The following is a 21214-nucleotide window of genomic DNA, read 5'->3' as shown; positions in this document are numbered from 1 at the left end:
ACACACACACACACACACACACACACACACACACACACACACACACACACACACACACGAGTCATCAGTCCAGAGCATGTAGGATTGTCATCCGCTCCTACAACATTGGGGAAAATTAAATCAGTCCACAGACATACGAACTGGCCTGAGTCGGGCATGGGAGATAGAAAAGAACAATCTCCGTGGGTTTCTCAGCCTGGACTTCAGATCAAAAGCTAAAAGAGGCGAACTCTCTTGAGCCCCAGTCCCCATTAGGTCTGCATTATGGTTCCATTCTGAGCCATGGGAGGGAAGGTGGGGAGTGAGAAAAAGGAGGAAGGAAAGAGGACAGGGAGAAAGTTGTAGAGAAAATGCGTAAGCACATGGGCGTGGAAAAGAACTATAAAGCCACAAGTACTTAAGGGCTCATCACGTTCAGAGCCTTCCTGCCCTCGCACCACTGGAGGGTCCCCTCAGCTCTAAGAAGTAGGCAGGGCAGGAATGATCCCAGTTCACAGAGGAAGCCACTGAGGTCCACGGAGGTGTGACTTACCCAAGGGCACCCAGCAGAGCAGCGGGTGACAGAACCTACATGGGCACCCGGGGCTGCTGCCCTGGTCCCAGGGCCCAGCGCTCTCCAGCACAGACCTTAGCCACAGGCTCAGGAATGATAAGTGGGGGAACTGGAGTCTGGACGGGTCATCTAGGATTCTCCTTCTGGGTCTTAATTGTTCCCCACGAGAAGGAGCCCACACTCAGCTGAAAGGCTGAGCGGAGACCCCTGCAGCCGCTGGCCTCACCTGGGCCAACCCCCTCCATCATCTTTTTCCCACAGGCTCCTTTGCCAGCACGTTGCCCACTTATCAGCGCTCTGAGGTGATCCTTTTCATCATGAGCAAGGTCCCACTGCCTTCCCTGCATCACCCCATTGAGACCGGGAAGACAGGGTGAGTCCACCATGCCCTCCTTCGCTTCCTCTTCTCCCAGTCTAGGTTCCACCCCAGCTGCCCCTTCCCATGTTTTCCCGTTCTCTCCTTTCTCCACCTTAACTTTCCTGGTTCTGCCCTCACTTCTATTCTCTTGGTCTACTCTCAAATCCCTCAGTAGCCTTTAGAGGGACCCTTGGATCCCACAGCAATTCCTCAGGCTGCCCCCCCCCCAATAACTAACTCCCACCTTGGGGGAGCCATTAATTCCCTGGTCTGCTTCCTGGCTCTGGAAGTCACTGTCCTTGTTAACACAACCAGATAAGCCTCATAGAGAATCTAATCATAAGGGAGGACTATGCAGGCAAGTGTGGGGTCTCTGTCCAGATCATCATCCTGGTGAGTATGAATGTCTCTGTGGTCTACAGGGAGAACAGGAACCGGCTGACCCAGATTATGCTACTGAAATCTCTCCTTCAGGTGAGCCTCTCTGGTCCCCACCCCTGCTCTGCCTCTGCAAGGGGCAGCTCCTTCCAAGGCCAAGGGATGGCTACAACATAGAGTTGTGCAGGTTGCACACTGCACAAATTTGCCCAGCAGAAGAGGTGAGTAGGGGACTGCAATCCAACCTGTGTTCCACTCACTAGCCAGACTGGGCACCCACAATGCTGGGTCATCTAGAGCTGGTAGGGTGTCGGTTTCTAATTTTCACAAAGGTTCCTTATCAGCTACTAATAGCCTTGTCACTCAAACGTGATCTTTGTATTGAGATGGAATCTATTGGTTTCTGCCCTTTTTACCCTCCAAGGACCTCCCAGCTCTGTTTTCCCCTGGGTGCTTGTGCCCACCTCATCTCCCAGCCACTATCTTTCTTTCATCAGTGCTTTACATTCCTCTTCTTTACATCTTTGCAGCCATCACTGGAGTCTAGATTCCTTGTTCTTAAATGCCATTCCCACGACCAATTTGTTGAAATACCGATTCCCTAAAGATTCTGAGCTGTCCACCTGAGTGGAATCCTGGAATCTGTAATTGTTAACAAGCTCCTGAGGTATTCTTATGGACATCTCACAACTAGATTATTCTCCTAGTTGCTCTTATTTCCACCTCTCATCCCATATCATAAGTACAACCACAAGAAGAATTTTCTAGAAATGCTGTTCCCCACATGTTGCTCCTTGTTAAGGAGCAGGTCTCAGTTACCAGCTGATGTACATCCAGAGTTCATACAGGCATACCTCGGAGAGATTGGGGGTTTGGTTCCAGACCATCTCAATAAAGCTAATATAGCAATAAAGCAAGTCACATGAATTTTTTGGTTTCCCAGTGCATATAAAAGTTTTGTTTATACTATACTGTAGTCTATTAAATGTGTAATAGCATGTCTAAAAAACAATGTATATGCCTTAATTAAAAGTGCTTTATTGCTAAAAAAAAATGCTAACCATCATCTGAGCCTTCAGTGAGTCGTAATCTTCTTGCTGGTGGAGGGTCTTACCTTCCATTTGTTAAAAAAGCAATATCTGTGAAGTGCAATAAAATGTGGTATGCCTGTACTTCTCAGACTGATGTTGGAGGGTTTCTAGTCCCCTGTCCCTCTCTCGAGTCCCCATCTCATCCCTCAGCGCATCTCTGCTGTAGCCATGCCATCTGCAGAGTCCCTGCACTCCCACGCATGCTTTTCTTTCCCTCTCTCCAGCCCACACCTTCAGGTCACTCAATTTTTATAAAGGCTTTTCATGCTGATGCTGCCCACATCTGGTTACCTCCTTGATCTCTGTACTCCTGCCATTTCTTTGCCGAGTTTGTCCTCATTAGTTTGTACCTGGCATCTTATTAAGATGACAGTTGGGGGCGCACTCAGATGCATCCCCCTTCAGTGAACATTAATGTTTCCTGTTGATGGCACAAGGCTTTGCTAGATCCTCCAGGGCCTGCTGATTCATCAAAAGTGTTGTTTTGCACTATGGACTTAACAGTAAATATGTTTTGCTGCTTCTGGTTACTTTGACATCACGTATGATGTGTCTATGCCAACTGGCTTTAATCAGAAGGCTCCCTTCGTGGCTCTGCTGGAAGAGATGTAACTAAATGCTGTGCGCGTTCTTTGGTGCATGCGCATAGGTTTGGATTCCTCAGCCCAGCTGAAAGTTCTTCCACTGTCTCTCCATTTCTTTGTGACTGTCTATGCTCTTAGTGAAGCATTTTATTCACAGTGAGGGTTCATCAGTTGTGCCCTGCTGGGCTGGAATGTAAGTTCAGAGGCTCCCTGATTCCTGCTCTTCTCTACTGCTCATCCCGTGCTTGCTTTTAACCACTTAATGCTCCTGGATACTGTCCCCATCTACCCACATGTCTACTGAGATGAGCCGGAGAGGTCACCTAGCTAGCGTGTTCAAAAACATTGTCTAAGGCATCCAGGGCCTGGGGTGGGTCTGGACTGGGGGAATCTGAACCCAGGGAGCTGGACTGGGAGATATCAAGAGAGGATGGACACTTCAGACCCATCCGCTGCTGGGCACTCTGTCTCCTCACTGCACCTGAGAGCGCCAGCGTTCCTAAGCACAGCCATCCTTGGCTCCCTCACAGGTGTCCACAGGTTTCCAGTGCAACAACATGATGTCAGCACTGCCCAGTAACTTCCTTGATCGCCTTCTCTCCACTGCCCTCATGGAGGATGCAGAGATCCGTCTCTTCGTTCTAGAGATTCTCATCAGTTTCATTGATCGTCATGGCAACCGCCACAAGTTCTCTTCCATCAGGTGAACTTGGGGTCTCCTCTCCTGTTGATGTGTGATGGGAGTAGACTCCTGATAGGGCCACACATGCAGGTGGGAGGACAATTCAGAGATTCAGTGAGACCCACCAGAGAACTGATTACGGACATTGACCGTGAGGTCCTGTCAGGGGAGGGGCGACTGAAAGGGCAGGTGACCCGGGGGAGAAGGGCAATGGACTGGAGATTTGGGAGATAAAAAACAAGTACTAAAGGAAGTTTTCAGGTCGGAAGGGAGAGAATAATCTAGAACAATGTTTAAGGAAAAGGAATCAGAACTAGAGAATTGGGAGAAAGTGAAGTGTGGGCTGGGAGCAAAGGCTAGAGGAGCACCCAGAGGCTTTGCTACAACTAATGACATTGGGATAAAGCCCAGTGATACCACATGAGCTCTGACTGGCCTCACACAAGGGCTAAGCTGGTTCCTCATGTCCCCTTCCAGTACCCTCAGTGACATCTCTGTCTTGAAGCTGAAAGTGGACAAATGCTCCCGACAGGACACCGTCTTTATGAAGAAGGTTAGCAAACGTGACCTCAAGATACAGTGAACCCTGGGCGGGCCAGGCCTTCTGAACTCTGACCTTCCAGCCCCCAAGTCACTACTGACCACTGCGTCCCTAGCCTGCCTCCTCCCTCTTTGACTGTGCTTAGTCAGGATGAGTCGCCGACTCCTCTGGGGGTTCATACTCATCACCAAGGCCAGAGTGAGGACCACGGCCAGTGACTGTGGGCTGCTCCTAAAACTGGATTTGGGCAGCAGCTTTTGCTGCTGGTTAGACTGGACTCGGCCTTTCCTAAACGTGCACTCCTGCCCGTGTTCACGTCCACTGGGGTCTGCTTTAAAGGCATCCTCTCCCTGAGGGTAGGGGTGGGGTACACACAGCTGTCCCGCCCCCTTCAGATTGCTCTTTCTATTCTCCTTGCCCCTCCTGTTCCCACCCTGCCCACTGTGGCCTCCCCCCACCCTTATCCCCATTTCCAGCACTCCCAGCAGCTCTACAGACACATCTACCTGAGCTGCAAGGAGGAAACGAACGTACAGAAGCACTACGAGGCACTCTATAGCCTGCTGGTGCTTGTCAGCATCGAGCTGGCCAACGAGGAAGTGCTGGTCGACCTCATCCGCCTGGCGCTGGCTGTTCAGGTGGGGCCTGGTGTGGGCAGGACACGGGTTAGGATTGGGTGAGAGGACCTGTTTTGGCCAAGCACTAATGAGAGTGCTGAGTAGCAACTGCTTCACAGTTGTTTTGGAGCCTAGGACTTTTGCACCCTTGGTTGACCATTCCTCCATGAAGACCACAAACCATGGCCCTATAAGGGAAACCACCCAAGAATGCTTAATTCGTGGCTGTGGCCTATTCTCAGGCCAAAGGAGACCTGGGGAACAGGGTCATTCAAAAATACTCCTCAGCCCCTAGTATTTTAAGTCTCTCAAAAGGTCTGAATAGGACTCCAAGGATTGCCAATAGGTTGCTCATAAGCCCTGACGGATCCCAAAACAAGTTGTCTGCTTCGCAAACCTGGCTGTGCTTCAAAATCACCTTAAGCATTTATTTAAAAAATATATTCCCAGTTCTGTCCCTGAGCCTGGAGCAGGAGGTGGGGGGTGGGCTGTAGATTCAACAAGCCTCCCTTGTGACTCTTAGGTAGCCAGAGTGGCCCTACAGAGGGCTCTAGATTTTCAAGGTCTGCCCAGATGGAAGTGTACTCCCAAAGATGCTAGCCATTGGGGCTCATCCTTCAGACCTCAAAGGCAAGGGTCTCCAGGGTCATGAAGCCAGGTGAGCATCATATCGTGACTTGTGGCAAGCCTGGAAAGTCAGTAATGGAGAGCCTTGGGCCATCTCCTTGGTGGGTGCTCAATCCTGCAAGGCCAACCCAGGTACAAGAATACCTTGGTTTTCGAGTATAATTTGTTCTGGAAACAAACTACTCGTATTGCAAGACATCGCTTGTTTACCACGCTAAAATGTATTAGAAATGTTTGCTCGTCTTGCTGAACTCTTGCAAACCATGTTACTCGCAATCCAAGGTTTTACTGTACTATGATTGTCTTCATTCTAGAATTTAAGATTACTTTGTATCCGAATCCCCTAGTAACTCCCACAACTTTCTCAATTTAACATGTGAACCCAACTTACCAGGCCAATCCAGCCCTCCAAGAATCATCCAAGGTCTGTAGTGAAGGAAACCTCATCCTGGAGGTGGGCTTCATGATGAGGGCTTGAACCATCAGAGTCGCTAAAGCTGGAACTGTAAAGCGGGGGCTTGAGGGCTTGAGGTCCTCACCTCTCTGCTCAAGAATGTATGCGCCTCTAGCTCATGGATTGTTCTAGGGGCCACTCACTTCAGCTTTAATAAGGATGATGTCTGTCTTTCAGGAAATTATGGGGCAAATGCTGAAAAAGGCTTAGTCTAAAGCAGGGGGCCATCTCTAAAGGAGGCTAGGGAGAGGTTGGGTGGGGGTGGGGCACCCATATAGCTTGTCAACTAAAAGTTCCAGAGGCCCCTCTGTGTTGCCACAGGACTTGGCCCAGGTCAATGAAGAGAGCTTGCCTGTCTATAACCGCTGTGCTCTCTATGCACTGGGTGCAGCCTACCTGAACCTAATCAGCCAGCTCACGACGGTGCCTGCCTTCTGCCAGCACATCCATGAGGTTGGTGTCCTCACGACTTTGAGATGTTCTCATGACCCTGAGAGCTCAGGAAGCCCTCAACTTGGAGTTTCCCCAGAGCTTTTCCTTAATTGCATAGTGTCCTGTTCTTAGTCTAGGCGTTAAAGAAAGGGGTGACGGAAGAACTAATAATAGTGAGAAGTTACGAGAGGCAGCATTTCCTCCTGTGTGACGTGATGTAACAGGGTGGGTCAGGCACAAGCAGCATCCTATAAGCCTTCCTCACCTGCTACCTGCCCCTCTCTATTTCCCACCTCTCTATGCTACCCCCCTTCCAGGAGTGTGTACACACACGCACACTCTTCATGTCATGTGGGACTAAAGATACTTTAAAGTTTCAGTAATGAAAGTTTTTAAATAGCACAAAAGCAGTGTGAGTAGGACAGTGAGCATCTGTATAGCTATCATGCAGATTCAACAGTTATAAAGATTTTCCCATATTTGCTTCATCTATTTCCTTTTTCTTTGCTGAAATATTTTAAAACAGATCTCAGCTGTCATGTCGTTTCACCCCTACATATAGCAGTATGCATGTCTAAAAAATATGGACGCCTTCCGATATGATTGCCATGCTATTAACTACCTAATTAAATGATCAATACCTTGGTATTATCTAATACCCAGTCTATAATCCAGTGTTCTCAGGACTGTGCTATATCAATGTGCCAGAGCCACCTCCCTTTTTCACGTGTAAAGAGAAAACAGGACGAGGTCACGGGAGCAAGGCAGTGCAGTCTCTTGGGAGCTAAGTCCCCTACATTTGGAGGACACTTAATGCAGATGTGTCATTGGGGATAGCTTGAGCAGACCACCTGGGCTTCTCAGTCACTGTTGATTTGAGCTTCTCCCTCAGAAGCCCAGCTGCCGGGGGCTCGGCCAAGGAGTTTGTGGGAGGCAGGAAACACAGAGGGGTGGGAGCTCATACATTTGCCTGTTCGGGGGTCACTCTCACTGTTGATCCCAGCTCTTAACATGTGGTTCTTCCCAAACTCCAGGTGATAGAAACCAGGAAGAAAGAGGCCCCATACATGCTCCCTGAGGACGTGTTTGTGGAGAGGCCCAGGTGAGGAGCATACCTGTGACATGGTCTGAGGTACCCAAGGCAGCTAAGAAGGTGGGCGGTCTGAGGCTAGGGGCTTAGGCTTCTATGGGCTCTAGGAACAAGAGTGGACCCGACCTGTGGCCCACAAGTGCTGGGTTAACTTTGACTCCTGTCCCTTGACCGTAATCCACACCTTGAACCACCTTGGTGTGTTGCACTGTACAGTATATGATGCCACCTCTGGGAGCTTTGGCTACGCCCATGGCAAATGCATCCTGGAGGTGTTGTTCCTGACGAGACACCGCCATCATCAAAGTGGCATTTTCAGACTGTAGTCTGTGGGCCAGTATCACTTCAACCTCAGAGGAACTCACAGAAAAGATTCTGAAGAAACAAAATATCTAACCATAGGGGATGGCTTTACAAATTATGGCCCAGCCACACAACAGACAACTGGTAGCCCATCCACAAGGGTTGGAAAGAATAGTTACTGTGAACTACTCACTATGTAATATGTGTATTCAATATATCCTAGAACAGACATGTAGGGGTAGGGTGATGTCTGTGTGTGTGCATAAATGTGTGTGACTGACTCTGCACGCGATATAAATGTGGCGATGCCTGGGAAGTGGCACGGTGGGGGATTCTTTCTCCTTTAGCTTCTCTGTTGTTTTGTATATGAACATTACTTTTATAATAAGGAAAGTTGTTAGGAAATCATCCATGGTTCTCACTTGCCTCTTCCCTCCTTTGTCTTCCAGGCTGTCTCAGAATCTTGATGAAGTAGTGATTGAGTTCCTCTTCCGCCAGAGCAAAATCAGTGAAGTCCTGGGGGGCAGTGGCTACAATGCAGACAGGCTCTGCCTGCCCTACATCCCTCAGCTGACAGGTATGAGCTTTGCTCACGGGTTCCAAGTCTACTTCTGGCTTTTCTCAGCCAGGTAAGGGCCTGAGTGTAAGGGACTCTGGTCGCCTTCCATGGCACCTTGGATGTCACACAAGAGCTGAAAGACACAGTGGAAGTCTATGGTGAGATCCTATGGGTTTCCCCAGTTCTCCTCAGTTCAGGATCCTTGGGAGTAACTGGCCCATGAGATGGGCTACAGAGTCAGAGACCCTGTTCTCTGTACCCTACTTCCTGAAAAATCTTAGACAAGTCCCTTGGCATTTCTGACTCTCAGTTTCCTTGACTGTAGAGTAGGGCTATTAACAGTGCCTGTCGTAGAGGCTGATGGGAGAGGGACATGAAATAATGAAGGCAAATGCACGTAGCAAATGCTACACAATTGACAGCCACTGGTACTCTGAGCAGATGACACACAAGTTGAAATATGCTTTCTGGTCGCAAGCATCTTCTTTATGCTCATCAGTGATTTTAAAATCTTAACCCTAAAGAGCATAACTCACCACCTTAAAGTGGGCCAAGAAAACCCCGCAGCCTTCCAGAAACTCCAGCTGTAGCCTTCGTGTGCACTGGGCCCTCGGAGGACTATGGACCACGCAGAGGTGCAGGGCTTGGGAGGTAGTGCTGGGGTATGACCCTGGCGCACCCCCGAGGGCTGGGAACTCTAGCTGCTGGCCCCTTCTTTCCTAGATGAGGATCGCTTATCCAAGAGGAAGAGCGTTGGAGAAACCATTTCCCTGCAGGTGGAGGTGGAATCCAGGAACAGCCCGGAGAAGGAGGAGGTGAGGGTCCTCTTCCTGGTGCACCGTCCTGGTGAAGCCCAGTGTCCCCAGAGGAGGGGACCCACTGCTGCCTCCTATGCAGCCAGACACTCCACGCGCCAGGCCCCGTTCACTGAACATCTCATTTACGCTTGCACGGAAAGTCAATTTCCCAAGGAAGTTCTGTTTTCTTACTGACTCTCATCATCCATATCATAGACATTTCCATCTGGAAAAATTATTTGTATCCATCTCCCCCGCAACACACACGCCCATGAGGGTGTCATAAATATCGCTCCTGAGAGACTTGCTGGCTGTCCTTCCCCGTTCACGATGGAGGCAGATGTGCTTCATGTTGGAAATTAGAAGGCCCAACAGGAGAGATGAGAGTGAGAATAGCTTCTGTGGTGTTTCTTCCAGATATACCCGTAAAGGTGCTTTTCTAAAGAGAAAGCTGCAGCCCAAAGATCTCTCTCTTTCATCTTCTCTTGTGATAACATGTGATACCTCCCCTGCCATTACTTCCTCTACCTCAGAAAGTAAAGCAGATGTACCCACGAGTAAGGGGAAACAAGGAATCATAGTGGAAATACCAAATTTACTCCCTCAAATGCGAAAGAAATGGGGGAGGGGTGGAGAGGAGGACGGAAGGAGTACTGAGGGAGTTGAAGCCACAAGATGCAGTGCACTTGTTTTTAATAGTGACTCTTCCGATTAAGGGAATTGACAGACATGTGGCAGAAACCTCAGCAAGGAGTGAGAAGGATGCTCACCTGGGTGGGACTTTGGACAAGATCTGTGGGGTCCTTGGGCGGGGACATTTTTTGCCCATTAGGGCTGGTCTGGCTGTGGAGGACAGCCTAGACACTGAGCCTTTCCCCAGATGTGATTGGAGCAAGGAGAGGTCATTGGGGTCGAGATCAGGCCTCCCTGTAACCATGCCCTCAACCACTCTAACATTTATTGGGGCAGACCTCCAGTGTAGGACTTTTCAGAGCGTATCTGGAACCTTCCCACGGAAGGAAGGAGGCTGTGACTCAGGCTAATTGGAGAAGTGAAATGAGGTTGAACCAGGTGTCCTCCAGGCCCTTCCAGCTTTGCAGAGACTGGGAACCTCAAAAGTGTTAGGACTGCAGCATGACTTGCCTGGTGTTCCCCCGCCCCCACCCCACAGTGGGATTCTCTCTCCCCAGTATGGGTTCCTTCCTGCTTCAGGTGTCAGCTCAGCCCAGGGATGGCATGGCAGCTAAAGCAGGGGTGTGGGGGCCTCCACCCTGCTGCTATGCTACATTTCTTTCCACTTTCAACTCACCGTGCCCAACCGTCCCCCCTCCAGAATCCTGTGGTGGCTTCCTGTAGCCTTAAATGACAGACTCACAGGGAGTGAGAGGTTGATAAATGCTGGTTTGGTCAAATTCCAAACCCAGCGTCTGGCATTCAGAGCCATTTGTAGTGTGGGCTGGCCCTACTATTTCATTTGATTTCTCCCTCCTCTTTGGCACACATCCACAGTCCTACTCTGACTAGTCGGCTTCAGTCCCCCATGCGACCTCATTCTGTGACTTTGCTAACGTGGAATCCCACATCTGAATCACCCGTCCTCTCCACCTCTGCTCCTGTGAATCACCTGTTCCTTAATGCCCAGCTAGTGTTGCATTTCCTCCATAAACCTCTCTCCATCCGACCTTGCCCCGTGACCTTCCTCTTCTCTGTTGTGACCACACGGTTCCCCAGCGCCTCCCATGTGAATACCTGATGTTGGTCAGTGCGGACAGTAGGTGATGGATGGATGTACAGAGGATGACCCCTCAGAGTGAATAATAGCTCAGTGCAGCTCTCTCTTGCCTATAATTCCTATGCTAACACATTTTTCCATTTCTACTGAGTGACTAGCCAAGAGTCCAGCACATAGTCGATGCTCACGTAATATTTGTTGAATGACTTTACTCCATACCTACATCTCTGTCCTTTCCCACTCAAACAAGCATTTACTGAATGCCAAACAAATCAAAAAGTGTACAGCTTAATGAATTTGCACAAAAGGAACGTACCCATGCAGTCACATCCATGTTCAGGGAATGGAACCAGTGTCGTTGCCCAAGACTGTCACCTCTGCAGCCCCGGGAGCCACTAGCCTGACTTATGTCACTTCTTGAACTTTTTATCAGTTGACGTCATTTACTCCCACATCTGTTTTTTTCACTTAATATTATCTTTAAGTGATAGAATATAAGTAAATTGTGGGTCTTGCCTTAAGGAGCTCATAGTCTAGTGGGGGAATTCCTGGAATTTAGTCCAAACTCCGTCACTATTTTCAGCATCTGACTTTCAGCATCAGGCCACACATCCATGGAGCACCTTTCTTTGGGTTTTATTATTTTTCACCTCCTTTTATAGGCTCTGCAGAGGACTGAGATCCTGTGACCCAGGTCCTTGGACCAACCTCAAACTCTCTCACCTTTATTTAACTCTCAGGTCACCTTGGTGGATAAGTTAATACCATAAGTCTTCAAACATATTATTATTCAATTCTTGGAATCTACATTTGAGATTATATTTGCTGACTGCCCCCTCTTGCTTCCACTATTTTCTGTTGGGGTCTCTGAAGACTTTTTTGAATTACACAGTTTTCTTCCCACTGGGCTTAATGGGACAAGTTAGGGGAGGGGACAATGAGTTCTTTTAGGTGAGACTCTAAGGAATTAGCCTGCCCACTTCCACCTCACTGTTCTTGGGGAGCTTCCGGAGATCCTACTGAGAAGGTGGGTGTCCTGGGGGAGTTTCTGCCCATCAGACATTCTTCTGAGAAGTAAAGGGGCTGCCAGTTAACAGGATGTGAAGGCTGCCTCCCCCCTCTGTTCCCTCCCCCGTTTCAGCTTTCTAAATACCTCTGTCCCCTCTCCCTCAGCGCGTGCCTGCCGAGGAGATCACCTATGAGACTCTGAAGAAGGCCATTGGTAAGTGGGGGCAAGGGACTCTGATTAGAGGGGAGGGCACGGCTGGGTCCTGGGAGGCCAGTGGGTACGTGCAGCCTCACCTGCTGCCCCTCTGGAGGGTGATTTAGCACAGGTATGAGGGCAGGGGCTGCTGGCTTCCTCGATCTAAACTCATCACAACTACCAAAGCTGCAAGTAAAAGCCCTGCTCTCCTGGTGGGACTCCGTAGTGTTGCCTCATGTATCCTAGGTCAGGTAACCCTTTTTCTACTGACAGCTGCCTTTAAAAGTAATCCACTGAGGGGTACAGCCAGTCAGGTAAAAAGCAATTTTGTATAAATACTTTGACTATTTTTTGGTAGAATGTGATACAAAAGAACAAGTTGACCAATGAAAGATATTAAGAACAAATCATATTAATATTTACTTAATAATGGCAATAGATGTTAATATGCAGTATTACCTCTTCTGTCTGAATTATTGGGCAGTGAAGTATTCTGAATGAGAGAACTTTTCTGATAACTCATGAAAAATTATGCCTTCAAATGCCAGACATTTTTTATTTTTGTTGTCATTGATGGTACTCTTTCTGAGTGTACACACTCCTCGCCTTCTTAAACGGAGTGTGGTGGACATATTTGAGACCCCTCCCCTTTTTTTCTAACTCATTGTGGATACCAAGAGAAATATGTAGAAGCCTAAATGGCCTTAGACTGCTCTGCCTTAGAAGTTCCGTGTTGGCTTTTGTGCTGTCTGGCTTTTCTATTGTTGATGTCCCTTTTCAAATTACCCCCAGAGTACTCCCTGTGGCAGTGTAGCTACTCGAGGCTTTAAAAGCCCAGCTTAAGGGACCACTTAACTACTTCTCAAACCCTTACATAAGGAAGGGGTCTGAGCCCTCAGGCAAAATCAAGAAGAGGTCTAGCCCTCCTGGGACTAAGTGATGGCACCACACCCTCCATGCCACCGCTTCCTACTCAGCAGCACAGGAGAGAGCCTGAGCTTCAGTCACAGGTGGAGCTCCCTGGAGGAGCCCACCCAGCTGCCCGTCTTCTCCACCCCTGTCCCACACGAGTGGGGCAGGACCTAAGGGCTGACCTGACTCTCTGTGCTGCAGTGGACAGTGTGGCCGTCGAGGAGCAGGAGCGTGAACGGCGGCGGCAAGTGGTGGAAAAGTTCCAGAAGGCGCCCTTCGAGGAGATTGCAGCACACTGCGGGGCCCGGGTAAGTGACGCATTACAGGGGTGAGTCTTCGGGGACCAAAAGGACACTGGATTTGGGTCCAGGGCAGGACTGAGTTTCTAGGATACCCTGGCACTTTGGTCACCCAGAAATTAGGGTTTAGATACCCGCAGTGACCTGGCACCTACATTGTTTCCCCATGAACCAGAAGACTTGGTTATTAGTCATACACTCCTCCAGACCTCACAATTCTCATACAAGGAAGAAGTCCTGACCTCAGAAGCTCCTGTATCAAACAGATTATAATAATTATAATCTTAATAGCAAGTATGTAAATAGCACTTACTATGCACCAGAGCGTCTTACATTTATTAGTTTATTTCATTCTCATGACAACGCGGCAAGGTTGGTGCCATTATGCAGTGATGGGGGAAGGGGCCGCGGCAAAGGAAAGATAGCCAGTGTTTACAACAGGGCCCACTTCTAGGCAAGAAGAATGGAACAGCCAGCCTTGGAAGAGATATTTGAAAGAGAGGGTGGGGTGCCAGACACGTAGAAAGAAGGACTCACGTCAATACTTAAGGAGGAGCACAAGCATTTCTTGAAATTCATTTTATATGCCAGGATTTGTGAGTCACAGTGTTCATCTTAGAATTTGCAAATAACTTATATTTTATTGTTCTCTTCCCTCTCAATAAAAATACATGTACTTTTCTATTATATTATATATATAATATATAGTTCATGTATGTATAATATAGATTGGGGGTGGGGGCTATAGTATCCTAGCCTCTTGTCCCATCGCATGAGGTAGGTGCTGCTCATTTCATGAGCTCGGAGTTGAGACCCAGTTACTGAACACAAGTACAACTCACTCTCTGTGTATGTGGACTCCGTTGGAGCCAGAAGGGACCAAAGAGAGCATCTTCCCTAACCCCCAATTTTGCACAGCTGCTTCTTGGGAGTTAAGGAAAAAGCTGGAACTAACTGTGAGCCTCCTGATGCCACGCCCAGCAGGCCCTACTGCCCCACTTGCAGGGGCTAAGGGCCCATAAAGAGCTGCCCCCTGAAGTCCTGGTGTTCCTGACCTCTGTGCTGCCCCCAGCTGGCCTTCACTGGGCGGCTGTGTCTGGCCTGAACCCACAGCGAGGGCCCACAGACGACTTCTGTTCTCTTCCTGAGGGGGCACCTCCTGCACCTTCAGAGCATGCTCTGGACAAGTGGGCTCGTGACAGCTTGCGGAGGTGCAGGGAGCCCCAGCCCACTCTCCCTCTGTTTGTGTCTAGGCATCACTGCTGCAGAGCAAACTCAATCAGATCTTTGAAATCACCATCCGGTAAGTGGCAGACCTGGCCAGGGGACTCCTACCTCTGTGGCAGCATTGGGCCCCTTCCTCCCATCTTCCTCTTTCACCTGTCTTCAGCCCCCGTCCCTCCAACCTGTCTCAGGGTGGAGGTCAACAACTCTCTCCCCAGAAAAGGAAATCAAGACTAGACAGGGAAAGAGACAGATCAGTGAACCCTGGAAAAAAAACCAGGAGTCCTAGTGTCCCAGGCGGCTAAGACTTTATTTTCTAAAGCGCTATAGAGCCTGCCATGAAGCTGTAGATTCTAGAACAACTTTAAACCTGGGAACCCGTGGAGTGACAAAAGCTCTGGTCCCTGTTCAAAGAGAAACACGAATCAGCTGCTCTATTTGGTTGCATGGGGTGGGACCCCAGAACCCTCTCCCCATCCCTTTCTCTTCCATGTGTTCCTGCCCCAGGCCCCCGCCAAGCCCATCAGGAACCATCACTGCAGCCTATGGCCAGCCTCAGAACCACTCAATCCCTGTCTATGAGATGAAGTTTCCGGATCTGTGTGTCTACTGAATTGCAAGAGATGGAGCTCCTTGGAGGGGTGGGGTCTGAGGGATAGGCTCGCCCTCACTCCCACCTCTACTACGTGGAACTCTAACTGGGGTCTCAGAAAAGGTCACCATGGATGGAAGCATCTCCCCAGCTAAGCAAGATGGAACCCCGGGTCCTTCCGCTTCCCTCTTGTCTTCCCTGAGGGGATCGGCCACCTGCTCCTCTGGGACCAATAAGCCTCTAAACTGCACCCTTTGTCTCCTCCTTTGTGTCAGCCAGGGGCCGAGAAGAGTGGGGGGTCTTCAGAGAAAGGCTGAGTTCCTGAGAAGCTCCTGCTTGGTGTAGCAAGCGAAAGACTTCCATGGGGGTGGGACTAGGAAGGCACAGCTGCCATTCCCCCAGGAGAGAACTAGTTGGAGACACAGTTGGTCAAAGGAAGCCGTGGACTGCAATAGGGAGGAAGCAGTGGCTGTGAGAGCTGGGAGATGGGGCGGCTGCTCTCCTCTAGATCACCGTCTCCCTCTGGTCCCCAAGCCCTCATGTCTCCGGTGTCTCTTCCACTCTCCTGCTGACCCTGCCAGTTGTCTCTTTATGGTTCTTAATATTATTAATTGGTGTTGAGCCTTTATAACAGGAGGTGAGGTAGAGACACCACAGGGGCAGCAAAGGATGAAGTGAAGGGTAGGCAGCTGCTGAGGGAGGGGCTGGCTCTCCCCAGGTCAGGCCTGCCTCCTGCAGAGGAGCGGCAGGCGGAAGTGGGCAAGTCCAGGGCCTTCCGGAGCATCTTCTCACCTCCTTTGGTCACAGGGAGCTTGTTTGGCCCTCCCATGTTTCTCTCTCTTCTGGATGTTTCTCTGAGTTGAGCTCTCTCCTTGATGCCTGAGGATCTCAACGCGTTTTTACAGCCTCTGGGTTGAAGGAGGGCAGAACAAGATAATCTGGTTCTAGATGACCCAGATGGAGGAGGAACTGCAGGGGCCCCAGGCCTGCCCACATCGCCTCCTGGCCTGGCTGGGTTGGAGGGGGGTGCTGGGAAGGGATGGTAGTCGGGGGAGGAGAACCTTGGGACTCAAGGATGTCAGAAGTCAACCTTTTGGATGTTTCATTTGAGGAAAGAAGGATCCAGCACCTGATAATGAAATGACTTCTTCACTCTTTGGACAAAGTCTGGACATAAGTGCCAACTGGAAAAGCTTAAGGCCTGGGGAGAGCGGTGGAGGCCTCTTTGGGTTCTGCATGTCCCGAGTCCTGTCTGCCTGCGTGTAGAGGAGGATCCAGGAGGCCGTTTGCTGCGCGCTCCACTTCCCCTGTCTCACCTCCTGGGGCCTTTGTGCCTCCAGAGCATCCCTGACAGACCCTTACCTGAGTCTTCTCCTGGGACAGTGCCCTATGGCCCCCAGTCACTTCCCTTCTCTTCCAGTGAAACTTCTGAGCTGATAGAGCTCACAGTAAGCTGTAAATGCCAAATGATGCTTTCCTAGAGAATTTGCTTTTTAAAAAGAGGGAGGGTAAGTAGATTTCTTGATCCAAAGGAATCCCTTTTAGGGCACAGTTTTAGGCAGTGTGGGGTGATGTCAGGGCAGGCTGTTTCTGCTAAGGGGATGGCAGACTTTTGGGGACACCTTGGGTCACACCCCTACATGACCCTGCCCAGGTGCACAGTGAGGACAGATAGGTGTATTTTCCCAAACCAGGAGAACCTTCATATATGCATTTCCCTTTACATGTGCAACGATTTCTTGGGTAGGGGGCCGTCTGACCCTTGTCCCTGTAGTTTACCCCCTTGGTGGCTGCCTATGTGCTGCGGGCCTTGTAGCTTCTGGATGGCCTGCATGCTTCTAGGGCCTAGGGGCCCAACTCCCGCCCCTCCCCATGGAGTTTGGGTAATGCTCAACCCAACATTACAAACATGAACTGAGATTTCTCTTTACTTTAGTATCTCTTTATTAAGAAACCCAGTTTCAATGATTTGAAACAAACTTGAAGGCAGGTAACCTTGGGAAGAAATGTTACAGAAAATCTGAACCTTGAGCCACAAATATGTCTTTCCTCATAGGATCTATCCAATCTGTATCTCCTGCTCAGCTTCGATGAGAAACCCCATTTCTTTCTTGTGCCTCCTTGACTTTAGGGTTCAACCCCACAGCAACTGCTCCCTGAGCACTGCCCTCGGGGCCCTGGTTCTGGGACGTGGGGGTGGTGGCCTTGGAGCCTCTTTCTAGAGCCAGCACTAGAATCAGAGACCTGTAGGTCCACTAAGACATCTCTCGCTCATGCCCACGCTGGGAACAGAGCGAGGAAAAAGGTACAGAATCCCATCGTTCATGCACTCAGCTGCTCTTTCCTCCGTATCTGTCTGAAGCAGCTTTTTCTTTACATCACAGCTACATAGCAAAGACGTGTTCATTTTGGAGAACTGGCCTTGTTTTTTTTTTGAGTGCCCTCTTCTCAGTTTCAATTTAAATGTATTTATACTCAGAATATTAGGTTGGCTGCTGACAGGAAGTAGAACCTGGATTCTGGCCAAATATGCCCCAGAATCAAAGTTTAAGGTAAGTGTTAACTCAAACATAATTCAATGTTAAACTAAGCAGTCTCCTTCACCCCCACCCCCTGCCCCACCAGGAGTCCTGGGAAGAGATACAAAGCAGAGTTTGGTGGGTGCCCAGGCCCTTGGCCTAGCATCACTGCTTCCTGCCTTCTGAGCCCCGTAGCATCTGACAGCACCGTCTTGTGACTGACCCTTTGTGCTACTCTTCTCTGTTGTGATTTTTAGCCAGCAAGCCCATCTAGGACAGCTGTTCCCAAAGCCCAGGACCCTTGCTTCATGGGCAAGGGGTAGGGTTGGCTAGCACTCTGCTGACAGAACTTAATAGATGTGAATGTATAATATTTAAGATTTGGAAATTGTTTAATTTTGTTGGGTCATGTTAGTGCTAAGGAGCAGGTCAGCAGGAAGCACCAGTGTAAGGCTCCTCCTGTTTTCTTTGTAATGGGGTTTTCAGTGCCGTGTGCCTGTTCCCATTTTCCTCTCTGAAAAGTAGAAATAAGTGGTTTCTTGACTCCTAAATGCCTCCTCACCAGAGAAGGAACCCAAGCCGGGCAGAAGAACTAGGAAAGTCCTCACTCTCAACTGGCTTAAGAATTAGAACGGTTGGGCCGGCTGAGTGGCTCAGTTGGTTAAGAGCTCGCTCAAGAGTGCAAGCTCTGAGCAACAGGATCACCAGTTCAATTCCCAGCCCAAGCTGAGCTAACAGGTGGCAGGATGGCTCAGCTAAAAAAAAAAAAAAAGAATTAGAATGGCCTTGGGATACCTTCGAATGGCTCCAAGGCCAGAACTCTGGGCTTCTCTGGGGGCTCCTGGTCACGATACAATGAATTAGGGCTCCCAGTTCCTAATTCATTGTCCCCAGGCCTTCTGACCTGGGTCCAGAGAGTTTCATTGAGAAGTGAGGCTATTTTTCCCAATTCCTCTTCCTGACCATAAAATGGCAGTTGGCCAGGTTGGGGGCTGTGGGAAAGGACTGGTCCTGAGCTGTTGGGTTGAGTATCCGTTTGAAGGTAGACAGGAAATTAGCTCATCTGGGCTGGCCACGCCTACTTCCCCTGACCCATAGACCCTGGCAGGCAACCGAGCTGAAACAAGGCATCTTCCTTACATCTGGGGAGACGATTTAGGGCAGTGTCTTCATCATCTCATTAACCCTAGAAACCTTCTGGTTAAATACCCCTTATCCCAAATCTGGCCATGTCTGAAGACTGCAGAAGGATGGTCGTCATGGGCCTGGTCAGCTGGGGAAGTGGGAAGAAGACACAGGGTCTGTGACTGGAGCGCTGTGGGCTGTTGGGGTCAGAAGGCAGTTTTCTATGCTCTCTTCTAGCACCAGCCACATAGACCAGGACTTTTCTCCTTCAGGGGACCTTGGGGCCTCATCACCTTCCCCTTTTGAGCTCTTGCTCCCTGGCACTTGATTCTGGCCTGTGGAGTACAGAGCTATAAATCCACAAATGCTGCAGACCATACATAATAACATGTCTGTATCCATTTAGACCTTCATGACCTGGCTGAGAGTGTGTGTGCATGTGTGTAATATAGTTCATAGTTGACAATATCTGTATATAATAGCTGACGTATTTATATGGGAGTGCAGATTTAGTGCCTGTGGAAGTTTTCTGTATTTTAAACTCATTGAGTCAAATTAGTTTTAAGGAAGGGGAAAGAGGCGTGTAGGAAGAAGGACTCTTAGCAAGATCATTCTTTAGGACTATTAGTTGTGATTTCCCAGTGAGTCTTTATGATGCCCTTTTCAAATAAATGTTAATGTTGTCACCACATGGTTGTCTATTTGAATTCTTTAACGTAAATGGTTTTTTGAGATGCAAACAGATTCTGAAAATACCAACATTAACCACTGACATTTAGCCACCCCCACCTGCCATTACTTCAGTTGCCTCAAAAGGAAGGACGTTAGGCGAAAGGATGCTACCAAGATGTAAACACAAGGCCCAGGATTCCCAGCATGGGAACATCCTCTGATGGGCCATTTCTTCATTATAGTGACTAGAATCTAGCCCCGTTTCATTAAACCCTTATTGGGGGAGACTTTATCTTAGTAATCTGGCTTTCTGGTTCCCTTTACATCAGGACTTCCCGGGGTGCATTCGAGTTTTCTTTCAATATGAACTCCTAGAGCATCAAAATATGGGGGTATATGTGTAAGTGCCGTACACAAATGTTTCCCAGCTGGCTTTGATCTGTAACACCCACTGGTATGTCTAATGCAGTGACATGTATGTGTGCATTTTCATATCTAAGTACCTGTGAGACTCTTGTGGATTGGAAATGTGTGTGGCTGCAAACCCGTGGCTCCAGCATTGTGAAAACATAATGGAGACATGTTAAAGAAACCCAACCCCTGGCCTCTGCCTTTGTGGAGCTCAAGGTTTCCCTGAGAGAACGTAAGACATACATGCAGCAAGCAAGTTGCCATCTGGGCCGGACTGCATGCCCTGCATTGTCGAGGAGCTGACTGCCCCTGAGAATGAGCAGGCGTGGTTGGAAGACATAACTTTCCCAGCAGAAGTGGACTTGAGACCCCTTGAAAAAGGGGTAACATTCAAAATGGCAGGGGAAGGTGGGGAATTGCAGGCAGAGGGTGAAGGAGGATGTGAAAAGAAGCGTGAGAAGATCAGTAGATGGAAACATGAGAAAGGGGTTTGGTAAGGGAAGTGAACTTCATTGACAAGGGCCCCGCACACCATGGCCTATAATTTGGAATTGATGGAAAACAGGTGGGGAAACTTGTTTGGCGAAAGCAAAACTTTGTATACATTAATATGAAGAATTTGAATCTTATGGGTTCGGGAGGAGAGCGACTGCGGACAAGGAGACCAACTAGTCGGTTAGGAAGCTGTTATTGATAGTGGAGGCCTGAGCCAAGAACACTGAGAATGAAGAGCTGAGGTTGGTAACTTGGGAAGGAGTGTGGACATAGCTGGGGGAGAGGAGAGACCTCAAGGCTTGAGCCTGCGGAACTGGAAGAAGCATCTGTGTATATTGTGTTGTATTTACAGAGATGTCTCCATGGGTGTGTGTCTATGTGGATGAGACCACGTGTTTGAGAATGTTTGTGAGTATCTGGGAGTGTAAGTTTGAATTGATACCAACCCTGACTTCTCACACTTAGCTTCTCAGTGATAAAACGAGGATCACATCCATTTTCTCATTAATCCGCACAATAGCCTTCAGACTAAGAAAGTAGGGGAAGATGAACTAAATCTTGGCACAGTTCAGCGACTTGCCTACGGGCACATAGCTAGCTAGATCCTGGGGGCATTACCACAGCGTCCCACCTTACAGCCCAGAGAGCCCTTGCAGCTGTGGTTGGACTTCATCAATGTCTGGCTGGCTCTTGGGAGTTGGACGGGGGCCAGGGTCACTCTTGGAGGAATCCTGCGTTTTGATGCAATTTCTAGCTGAGCCGTCTTTTCCTACCCAGCAGAGGGCTGGGAAATGTAACCACGCTGCACCATCACCAAAACTATTTGGCCCCTTGAAGGCCCATTTATTCGGAGGGAAAAGTGCCTTTTCTTTCGATTCCCACTCCATCCTATGACATATACTGCCACTTAGTTACACGGACACCATCACGCCTCTCCTCCACTATATGCTGTTCTTTATTTAC

General features: G+C 49.2%; 1 protein-coding gene across 2 annotated transcripts in view; it reads left to right on the top strand.

Moving 5' to 3' along the window:
- The window catches only part of EFR3B (EFR3 homolog B), a 91674-nt gene extending 72312 nt beyond the window's left edge, over positions 1 to 19362 (top strand). For both annotated transcript variants that reach the window (XM_019646703.1, XM_019646797.1), the window contains 13 exons: positions 815 to 926; positions 1334 to 1385; positions 3495 to 3667; positions 4124 to 4199; positions 4664 to 4825; positions 6207 to 6338; positions 7352 to 7419; positions 8160 to 8287; positions 8993 to 9084; positions 11972 to 12020; positions 13116 to 13222; positions 14467 to 14516; positions 14945 to 19362. In XM_019646703.1, coding sequence (XP_019502248.1) covers positions 815 to 926; positions 1334 to 1385; positions 3495 to 3667; positions 4124 to 4199; positions 4664 to 4825; positions 6207 to 6338; positions 7352 to 7419; positions 8160 to 8287; positions 8993 to 9084; positions 11972 to 12020; positions 13116 to 13222; positions 14467 to 14516; positions 14945 to 15050 — 1307 coding nt within the window. In that variant the 3' untranslated portion in view covers positions 15051 to 19362. The remainder of the gene's footprint in view (positions 1 to 814; positions 927 to 1333; positions 1386 to 3494; positions 3668 to 4123; positions 4200 to 4663; positions 4826 to 6206; positions 6339 to 7351; positions 7420 to 8159; positions 8288 to 8992; positions 9085 to 11971; positions 12021 to 13115; positions 13223 to 14466; positions 14517 to 14944) is intronic.
- Positions 19363 to 21214: the final 1852 nt, after the last annotated feature.

This window comes from Hipposideros armiger, unplaced genomic scaffold (assembly GCF_001890085.2).
Source record: "Hipposideros armiger isolate ML-2016 unplaced genomic scaffold, ASM189008v1 scaffold_0, whole genome shotgun sequence".
Classification (NCBI taxonomy): domain Eukaryota; kingdom Metazoa; phylum Chordata; class Mammalia; order Chiroptera; family Hipposideridae; genus Hipposideros; species Hipposideros armiger.
Note: the sequence above shows the minus strand (reverse complement) of the source record. Positions and strands in the feature narration are given on the sequence as shown.